Source organism: Lipotes vexillifer, unplaced genomic scaffold, assembly GCF_000442215.2.
Source record: "Lipotes vexillifer unplaced genomic scaffold, Lipotes_vexillifer_v1.1 scaffold1009, whole genome shotgun sequence".
In the NCBI taxonomy this organism is placed as follows: domain Eukaryota; kingdom Metazoa; phylum Chordata; class Mammalia; order Artiodactyla; family Lipotidae; genus Lipotes; species Lipotes vexillifer.
The window spans coordinates 1,904,395-1,914,748 of record NW_006772405.1 but is presented as its reverse complement, the minus strand read 5'-3'; the positions used below and the strand labels follow the sequence as shown (position 1 = coordinate 1,914,748).

Sequence of the window (10,354 nt, the reverse complement as noted above, 5' to 3'; positions counted from 1 at the left end):
AGACTCCAGGGAGGGCGGTGTGGTCCCAAAGGCCACTCGTGGAAGCGGTAGGGAAATGCTGGGGAGGCAGATCTCAGTCTAACCTCTAGAAGGTCTTTCCATCCGAGCTGGCCAGAGGTGTAGGTGGTAAGCCTCCACACTGGGGGAGTGTGCAAGTCACGGCTGAGCCCCAGGCCAGGCTGCTGCAGAGGGTCCTTGCACGGGCAGTGGGTGGGCTGCGTGACCTGAGGGGCTCCGCTGGGCACAGAGGCTGCGAGTCTGGGCAGGGTTTGGAGCTGGTTGCGAGCAGTGCTAGAGAGGTGGTCCTCCCTGCCCCCGGCTGGGGGAGGGTCTACGGGCTTCCCTCTGAGAGGACTCCTCGTTCAGTCAGTAAGAATTTATTGGGCACCTACTGAGTTCCAGGCAACTGGCCTGTTCCAGTGGGGAGCAGGGGGTCTCAAAGGCCCCTTCTGCTGCTCAGTCCTCTGGCCCACCCTTTCCAGGAGCCTACATGCAGCCCCTTGATGAGCCCCTCTTCACGCCGGTGCTGGTGGCCTGCATGTCCATCATGGCCTTGCTGCTGCTGCTACTCCTGTTGCTTTTGTACAAGTGCAAGCAGGTGAGCATGGGCAGGGCGGGGCGGGGGGCGGGGCGGGCGGAGTGAGCCAGACCGTGGGGCAGTGCCCCCAGGCTGTGTGGATCCGCCCTTCAGCCCCTGTGAATACGAATTCATCTGTCAGCCAGTCATTGAACCAACAGCTCTTTATTGGGCGCCTGCTGTATGCCAGTGTCAGTGGCTGGGTGAGCCAAGACTCAGAGCCTCTGAGGTTTTGCTCTCGTAGAAGTCTCTTGTCTAGTGAGGTAGATGGTTGCTAATCGAATAGCCACGGAAGTGAGGGCGTGGATCACAGAGGGAGAGATGCTACGGGGAGAGCCGTGGCCCTTGGGGAGAGCATGAACATGGGAACTTGTTCCAGCTGGAGGCTTCCAGGGACATAGAGAGGGTATCATGGGGCCAGGCCTGTGTCTCTGTCAGGTGGCAGGTAAGTTAGTGGAGGGGAAGGCCTGACCATCATCGTCCTCGTCATTATTTAACATGATCATTAATCAAGTCTGCCGTTAATTGCACGTTGACGTTTAGTGCACTGCCTGTCACTCTGAGTGCTCAGTCAGTGATGGCGATTTTAGGGGCATTGTTATGAAGCATGTTACCTACATCCCCTCATTTACTGACCTCAACAACCATGGCATGTGGGTAGTATCACTACCCCATTTTACGGAGTTGGAAGCTGAGGTTCTGAGAGGTTGAGACAGTTGCCCTAGTCTACAGCCGGTCAATGGCAGAGGCTGTTTTTTTAAAAACCATTTTGTAAACCCATGGAATCATCTTATTTTACCCTCAAAACAATCTAGAGGCAGGGACTAGAGCAGTCAGCATTTTACAGTAAGGAAGCAGGCTCAGCAAGGTTGAAGGACCCGCCCAAGAGTCCCAGTTGCCTTGCACCCTCCCACAGGGGAGGCACCCTGTGGCCTCCACCACTTAGCCTCCCTGCCTCCCTACATAAAAGACTACTTCTGGTGCAGTCAGGCACTGAGAGGGCCAGGCCAGAAGGCTGTGGGAGGCCAGAAGTGGAGGGATCTTTTCTGGCTGGCAGGGAAGGGAGTCTGCTTGGACGAGGTGGCTTGGCGTGGGTGGGACAGGCTTTGGAGAACGGGGCAGGCAGCCAGGGGGAGATGAGATTCAGGGAAAGGATGTCTCTGGGGGAGAGGGCGCTGTGTACAAAGAGGCAGGTGAGTTCCGGAAATACTGATGCCTGGAAGAGGATGCAGGTGGGGACAGTTTGGGGGTCTGAGGGGCTGGACCCCATCCTGTAGGTTCGGCAGGTGTGAACAAGGGAGTGAGGTGAGTTAGGGGTGAATAACCCACCTTGTGGGCTCCTCTGCTGCCTTCTCTTCTCCACACCTGCCTTGTGGGTTTTAGTGTGAGTAGAGGACTTGGAGTAGACAGGTAGGTGGTATGCGGGGGGTGCCCCAGGGGCCCACGGGGTGCCCAGTGCTTATGTCAGCACACAGCATGAGAAGGCAGCTCTGAGCGCAGAATCCGGGGCCCCAGGTCAAGTCTTCAGGGATCCGGGTCCTGCTAGGACACTGGTTTGCTATGAGACCTTGGCTGGGTGACTGCCCTCTTTGGGCTTCATGCAACCTTGGCGGGTGGACTGCCCGCTCTCGGCCTCATTTTACCCACCTGTTCATGGTGGGGTGGGTGACCTTTACAGCCTCCTCCTGTGACATGCCAAGAGGCTGATGGTCTAGTTTAAGAGCCAAGGGTTGGGAGTTGCATGGATCTGGGTCTGAATCTTGGATGGGCCCAACCTCAAACAGCCCTCCAATCCCAAGATGCATGAGCTATCTTGAGTTCCCCAGCCAACTTCCTCCTGGGTCCAGGGTGTGCAGCATCCATTCGGAGCACTGTCCGTGTCCACCACCCTGCTAAGTCCCCTACGTTCCGTCACCTCGGTGAACCTTCAGCGCAGCCTGGTGTGGGGGCTGCCATTATCAACACCATTTCAGAGATGGAGAGACAGAGGCTTAGAGACACCAATTTTCCTAGAGTCCTAGAGCCTGGCAAGGCGGGATTCAGACCCAGGTCCATCCAACTCCACCCACCTCCGGGGACAGGACTTCACTCACTGTTGGCGGCCTCCCGTTCCTTCTCTGCGCAGCTCTGTTGCAAAGTTCTTCCTTATATGGAGCTGAAAACAGCCTCTCTGTCCCCACAGAGCTGCCTCCTCAGGCCTGAAGAGATTCTAGAGAAGGGCCCAGTTCCCCTCCAGCCCTTTCTGCCTTGGGCCGCCCAGCCCCCTTGGCCAGCGTGGTCTGGGGACACCTTACGCTCTCTTCACGGGACCATTTTTGGAACATGTACTCCAGTCACCTCTTATCCCATTTAAGAAACTGAACTGGCCCGTGAGCTGACCCAAGGCCAAGAGAAGGAGGGCATCCCAGGGGTCAAGATGGCCATGGCCTGCCTCAGGACTTGTTGTCCAAGTGTCCTCTGCTTTGCTCCACGGGGTTCTGAGTCTCGCCCCTTCACTGGGGACTCAGCCTGTCTTGTCCTCACTACTCAGGCCTGAGGGGAGGGGTGGCCCCGCTTGGGGGAAGGGTTGCTTCTGTCTCAGGGCTGAGTCATCGCCTTTCTGGCCCCCAGAGAGACCACAAGGGGGGCCAAGGGGGAAGAGAAAAGGGCAGGAGTCAGCAGGCTGGAAGGAGGAAGAACATGGGGAAGAAAGGATGCTGGTGATGGGGAGGACCGAAGGAGACGGGGAAGCCACTGGAGAGGCTGGAATTCTGGGGGTCGGAACTGAGCTCTGGGGATGGGGAGGTATATGGGGGAAGCACAGGAGGGTCCCCAAGATTTCCAGTGGAAACTGTTCAGATTTCCCCCTTCCTGAGACAGAAAACATCCGCCCACCCAAAACAGCAGGCCTGGATGGGGAGTTGTGGGGACTTTGATGATTCCATGCCTACCTCGGTCACCAAGGGGAAGTGGCCTGGGCCTGTTGTGAGGATTAAGTGAGATGACGCACGTTGAGTGTGGAGCCCAGCGCCCACTCACAGGAAGTGCTCAGGAGGCCCTCACTGATAGCATTATATTCCGAGGCTGCCCATCCTGGCCTCCCCATTAGGGTTCTCCTTCAGGGGAGAGGCCCCTCTGGGTAGAAGCCCCCGGGAGTTACACAGGAGCCCTGTCTAGGGATAGCAGAGGCTGAGCAGAGCTAGTGTCTGCTTTCCAGGAAGAGGGGTGGGGATGCCTGAGGCAGGCGTGGGAGAGCTGCGTCGTCCTCCAGGTATCAGGTCTGAGATTCAGAGAGAGAGCTGAAGCTCCAGCCAGATAGCCCTGCCCTCTCTTTCCAGCTCGCGGTGGGCTGGGGAGGGGCTGACTCAGGCCCAGCTGCAGGGCCAGAGGAAGGAGAAGTGGCGGGGGGGGGAAAAAACAGCCGTCACCACAGTGGCTCCTGGAGATGCAAGTGGCCAGGCGCGGTCAAGGAATCCCTCCCGGTTCTGTGTCCATCCTTTGTGTTGGGAAGGCACCCACACACAGGGTTTGAATCCTCTGACACTCAGGAAGTCCTCTTCCTGTCCCATTTCAGACTATCTGCTGAAACTGTAACATGGATGTTCTTAGGTTCACCGCTAGTCTCTCGTCCTGAATCAGAACCTGGAAGTTCTTCCTTATGTCTAACTGCAGTCTTTCCCCCCGAACTACCATCTGGAAGTCCTTCCTTATGTGTAACTGCAGTCTTTCCCCCCGAACTACCATCGGGAAGTCCTTCCTTATGTCTAACTGCAGTCTTTCCCCCCGAACTACCAACTGGAAGTCCTTCCCTGTGGCTATCTGGAGTCTTTTCCCTTAACCTGGTGAGACTTGTCACCCTCCTCCCCAGCACCCACTTTAGCTCCCCCTGCCCGAGCTGGGTGCCCCATGTAGGAGCCCAGCTGCTAAGCACAGCCCAGCTGGTCCCTGTCACCCACGACTGACCGGAAAGAGAGCTGGACTGCTGACCCGAGGCCTCAGTGTCCTCCACCGCCCCAGCCCAGCTTCCACTTTCCACCTAAACTCTGTCTGCCATCAGCACTTCTCATGGGTACCCCTGGCATGATGCCCCCATGCAGCTGCCACCCGGGGCAGGAAAGAGGGAGGCAGCCACTCCTCCTCAGCTTAGGCTCTGCCGCCAGCTGGCTGGTTGGAACAGCATGGAGAGCCTGAGGGGAATGCGGGTCCTCCAGACACCCGCTGTCTTGTACGTGGGGTCTCTGTCTGTTGGTCCTTTACCAACGTAGAGTCGGATGCATCACTCGCCTGCATCGAGCCTCAAAGGGTTCACCTTGCGCTTAGAGAACTCACTTGCTGATTGCAGCCCTCAAGACTTTCCTGCCTCCAGACTCGTGCCCCCCGCTCCCCTCCAGCCACATGGCACCTTCCAGTCCCTTAGACTCGCCAAGACCTTTCCCACCCCCAGGCCTCCACTCCCTGCACCCGCGAAGCGCTTCCCCTGCTGCTCACGTGGCCAGCTCCCTCTCACCTCCTCAGGGGCCCTCCCTGACTTGTGTTCAGTTGTCCCCGGCGCTCTCTGTCCTATTACTTTGCTTTCTTATCTCCATAGCACTATTCGAAATTTTCCTACATATGTATCTGAGTTGATTGTCCGTCTTAGCAACTAGAATGCAAACTCCAGGGGACAGGGACTCTTGTTTTGTCAAACTGAATCAACGATGCCTGAAACAAATAGGTACTCGGTGAAATATTTGGATGGGAATAATATGCAGCCTTAAAAAGGAACGAAATGCTGACACAGGCAACAACATGGATGAACCTTGAAGACATCATGCTAAGTGAGATTAGCCAGTCACAAAGGGACAGATCCTGCATGATTCCAGTTAAATAAGGTACCCGGAACAGTCAGATGCATGAGATAAGTGGCTGGGGGCTCGGGGGAGGGGGGAACAGGGAGTTGTTGTTTAGTGAGTACAGACTTGGAGCTTTTCAAGATGAAAAGCGTTCTGGAGGTTGGTTGCACAACAGTGTGACTGTATATAACACTACTGAACAGTGTACTCAAAACTGGTTGGGATGGTAAATTTTGTTCTTACCACAAGTGAAAATAAAACAAACAAGTAATAATTGGATGCGAGGATGGATGGATGGATGGATGGATGGATGGATGGATCTACAGTTCCACCCTCCCTCCTGGCTCAGGAATCACCACATTATCAGAGCTGTCAAAACCCTCAGAGGGGGTCCTGTCCAAATCTTTCAAAACACAGGTAGGGAAACTGAGGCTTGGAGAATGGATGGTCCCATGGTAGGGCCAAGCCAGGCAGGGACGGGGCTCTCGGTGCCATGGGCATGAGATGACACAGCCCCTCTCACCACGTCGCAGGCCACACCGACCTCCTCCCGCTGTGCGGTGGGACTGCCCAGCCCCTGTCCTCCTTGGATGATGTCCAAGATCCACCTGCCAGGCCCAGCTGACCCATGCCTCCTCCCTCTCCCTCTGCAGAAGCCCAAGTACCAGGTGCGCTGGAAGATCATTGAGAGCTATGGGGGCAACAGCTACACCTTCATCGACCCAACCCAGCTGCCCTACAACGAGAAGTGGGAGTTCCCCCGGAACAACCTGCAGTTTGGTGAGCCAGGGTCTCAGCACCCAACATGCCCTCCTGTCACAGGGCCAGCGTGGGTGGCAGGGAGCCTGTGGGCCCCTAGGTGCCCCGGGACCTAAGCAGGCCTTGTGTGTGGCAGGTAAAACCCTTGGAGCAGGTGCCTTTGGGAAGGTGGTAGAGGCCACGGCCTTCGGTCTGGGCAAGGAAGACGCTGTTCTGAAGGTGGCTGTGAAGATGCTGAAGTGTGAGTGCAGGAAGCAGGTTTGGGGTAGCGGGTAGGAGGTGGTATATGCCAAGGGAGTGTCTGTTCTATTGTCACAAGGGCATCACCCACATTTTCGGCCTGTCAGGGCCTGTGGAACAGAGCCTGGGATCGGGGGTGAGGACTCTTGGCTTCCTTTGTGAGCTCCCGGCTCCCTCTAACTCCTGAGTGTGGAAGGGCTTCTGCCTGAGCCTCGAAGGGGCTCAGGTGCACAGAGGCCATCCTGGCCTATGGCCTGGCCACAGGTTGGTCTCCTGCCACCCAAAATTAGCTCAGTAACAGGCCATCTCTCCTCTCTTTCTCCCCGTAACTCCCATCGTGTGTCCTCATTTCTCCTGCCTCTTTCGGCTTCTGATTGCTTTGGGGCTCTGGGTCCCCTCTGCTTTGCTCCCCTGGGCGTCTGTGTGCATGGCTCTCCATGTCCTGCCCTTTCTCTGTCTGTGGGACCTGTGGCCCCATCTCCCAGCCACGGCTCACACTGACGAGAAGGAGGCCCTCATGTCGGAACTGAAGATCATGAGCCACCTGGGCCAGCACGAGAACATAGTCAACCTTCTGGGAGCCTGTACCCATGGAGGTAAGGGGCCCTGGCAGGCATGGGGGCCCACTGTGGTGGGGCCTCTTGGGTGTCTGAGGGTCCCAGGGCTACCTCACTCCATCTTCCTCTTCCCGTCTCCACAAAGTGAAGGTGGGACCCCTGTCTCAGCAGCCCTTGAATTCCTAGGCCAGGTGCCTGGACTGGTCGGAAGCTGCTTATGGATGACAGGCAGTTCTGTGAGATCTGATCAGTGGCTCTCAGACATGGGTGGGCATCAGAGTCACCTGGAAAAGGAGAAAAGAGTGCAGATGCCTGGGCCCTGCTCCAGGGAGTCTGACGCTATGGGTCTGGAGTGAAGCCCTTCAAATCTACCTTTTACGAAGCCCCCACTCAAAGAGGCTTGGACACTCACCACAGGGCCCACAGAAGTGCCCCAGGGCCTGTTGGGACTCTCAGTCCGCTCCAATCTCTTTTCCTATAGCAGCTTTGACTTGTGTGGAACTGTCATAGATTTCCTTCGAAGAAAGAATTATTCAGCTACAGTTTTTTGGAGGTTCCTCTGCTTTAGACAGTTGGGTCACTGAGGTCACCCAGAAAGCAGAGAGGGCTGCTTATAGACAGGCAGGATTAGAGCCCGGGGCTCCTGAGTTCCAGTCCAGGTTCTTATTGCCCACCCCCCCATGTTCCTGTCCACATGGGGTGGTGTGTTAGGGCTGCACTGACCCTACTCTTGGCTGCTCTAGGCCCTGTCCTGGTCATCACTGAGTACTGCTGCTATGGCGACCTACTCAACTTTCTGCGAAGGAAGGCTGAGGCCATGCTGGGACCCAGCCTGAATCCAGGCCAGGACCCCAAGGCAGGCACCGGCTACAAGAACATCCACCTGGAAAAGAAATACATCCGCAGGTAGTATCCTGGTGAAAGACAGGAAGGAGGCCAGGACTGGGAGGTGGGGCCCCCATGTCTGTCCCCGAAGTCAGCTCAGGGTTGGGTGGCTTACGTGGCCCTCACCTTCCCGTTTGTGCTGTGGGGAGTAGCAACCCATATTATATGGGCAACTCAAGTTTTCCTCCTACTTAATCCCATCATCCAACAAATATTTGAGCCCCTACTATGTTCTGGGAGTATTGAGGGCAAAGATGGGCCGCTCACAGTCTGGTGGAGATAGGCATTAATGAAATCATTATTTTATCATACGTAAAAGATCAAGCAAGATCCATTTGGGGCCCTCGCTAGCGATGGGCAAATCTTGGGGATAATGGCCCTGTTTCTCCCATAGCATGTGCTGTCGGGGGCTAGAGGGCACCCATTCCACTTTCGAGTAGCCATGCAGAAGTGGGGTCGAGTTTTTCGGGCGTTGAATGAGCAGGGGCGAAACAGCATAGCTGTGGCCAGGTCCCTGGTCCACTTGGGCCTCAGTTTCCCCAGCAAGCCATCAGGGGGTTGAACCCCTCAGGGTCTCTCTGCTCTCTCGTTCTGTAATGCTGATTCCTGGAAGCCACCCAGAGGCAGATGGACAGAGCCACACTGGGGAACCAGAGAAAGGAAGTGGCCTTTGTGTCACACATGAGTCAAGGGCAGAGGCGGAGCCTGGCTGGATTCTGCTCTGTTGACTCCTCGTCCAGTGCTCACCTGAGCTACACTGATCTCCTGGGAGTCTTGGACTCGGGGTTTGTGAGGCGCCAGGGCCTGGCTGCTGGGTCAGAACAACAAGGGTATACACTGGTCTCCTATCCTACCAATGTCAGCTACCAAGCCAGGGGAGGCAAAAGGGGAAGGAGGCCATTTCACTCCATCCAGCGACCTCGAGTATGGGGGCTGGCGGGATTTTCTCTGATTTTCTGACACCCTTTTGAGAGGGTGGCTCACACTGGGCCTCAGCAGGCTGGAAACTCAGGCCAGAGCAACTCAAAATGAGAACTGAAGTCAAGTATTGGCTTCCATCTTCAAATCTACAGATGGGGAAAGGATTCCGAGTCGGGTGATTTCAAGGGCAAACGGCAAGTGAACCAGTCCTACTAATGGGATCCCAGGCTACAATAATAGAAGTACACTTTCTAGACCAAGGGAGTGGACAGTTTAATGGTCAAACCATAAATAAAGCACTAGGTTGTTTTTCTGGGAACACGAGAGTAAGGACATCGTCAAGGTGCACAGCTGTATCACAGAGGGAGCAGGAGGTGAGAGGTCCAGACTCCTATCTGGTTGGAGTATTAGAAGCAGTGGTGGTTATTCAATGTGGAGCCGTGCTTCTCAACCTGAACAGCCACCCGAAGCACAGGCTCACAGGCTTCTGAGAGCTGTTACGAATGTACAATCTCAGGCCTACCCAAACCTGCTGAGTCAGAATCTGCATTTAAATAAGATTCCCCAGGTGGTTCGTATGCACACGGATAAGTTTAAGAAACACTGCTCTAGACCAGTCCTCAACTCTGGCTACACACGGGAGTTGCCTGGATTAATGTGTAAGTGGGAATGACTGGGTTTTTCCCCTAGAGTTTCTGAAGTCTTTGGTTTGATGGTCTGAGTATCTGGAACTCCCTGGGTGATTTTAATGTGCAGCCAGAAGGGAGAGCCATGATGTAGACAAGAGGGCTCAAAGAAGAGGCCCTGGAATATGCTCGAAGCCCTGCTGGGCTGTTCCAGAGAAGAGGGAGATGCTTCTGGAGGGCAGAGCGAGGACCAGGAGGAGGAATAGCCCGGGGGCAGATTAGCATTAGGAACAGTGGAGAACTTTCTAACAGGCAGAGCTGCCCGAAGAGAGAACAGGTTGTAAGCTCCCTCACTGGATGGCCAAGCAGAGGTCACTGATCAAAGGAGGTGTCAGAAAGGGAGGCTCAAGTTGACCCTGAGGTCCTTTCCTTTCTCTGCTGAGTGGCTGGGAGAGGCCTGAGCTGGGCAGTGCAGTGACAGGCACTGACCAGCCCGCGGCCCCCTCTCCTATGCAGGGACAGCGGCTTCTCCAGCCAGGGTGTGGACACCTATGTGGAGATGAGGCCCGTCTCCACTTCATCAAATGATTCATTCTCTGACCAAGGTGCGGAGGAGGTACCAGGGCTGAGGGAGACGAGCGGGGCTGCTTGGGTTGAGGTGGGGGGGCCGCCCTGACACCTCTCCCCACACCAGACCTGGACAAGGAGGACGGGCGGCTGCTGGAGCTGCGCGACCTGCTCCACTTTTCCAGCCAGGTGGCCCAGGGCATGGCATTCCTCGCTTCCAAGAACGTGAGTCAGAAAACAGGTCCCTATGATGTGTGGTCACCTGGGGTGTGGGGGGCAGTGGGGGTAGGGGCAGCCAACACCCCGTGAGGCTGGATGGGTGAGGACAAGGGGGAGAAAAGGGTGTGTGTGAAGGGGGCCGTCCTCCTTACAACACAGGCCTGGGAGTCGAGCCTGAATGCTGGCTCTGCC

At 56.1% G+C, this 10,354-nt stretch overlaps 1 protein-coding gene across 1 annotated transcript in view; it reads left to right on the top strand.

Moving 5' to 3' along the window:
* LOC103075680 (macrophage colony-stimulating factor 1 receptor) overlaps positions 1-10,354 on the top strand; it is a 16,606-nt gene that overhangs the window by 2,004 nt on the left and 4,248 nt on the right. The window contains exons 4-10 of the mRNA XM_007447506.1: positions 483-598; positions 6,042-6,168; positions 6,284-6,388; positions 6,873-6,983; positions 7,688-7,850; positions 9,893-9,981; positions 10,071-10,168. Of these exons, the coding sequence (XP_007447568.1) occupies positions 491-598; positions 6,042-6,168; positions 6,284-6,388; positions 6,873-6,983; positions 7,688-7,850; positions 9,893-9,981; positions 10,071-10,168 (801 nt within the window). The 5' untranslated portion in view covers positions 483-490. The remainder of the gene's footprint in view (positions 1-482; positions 599-6,041; positions 6,169-6,283; positions 6,389-6,872; positions 6,984-7,687; positions 7,851-9,892; positions 9,982-10,070; positions 10,169-10,354) is intronic.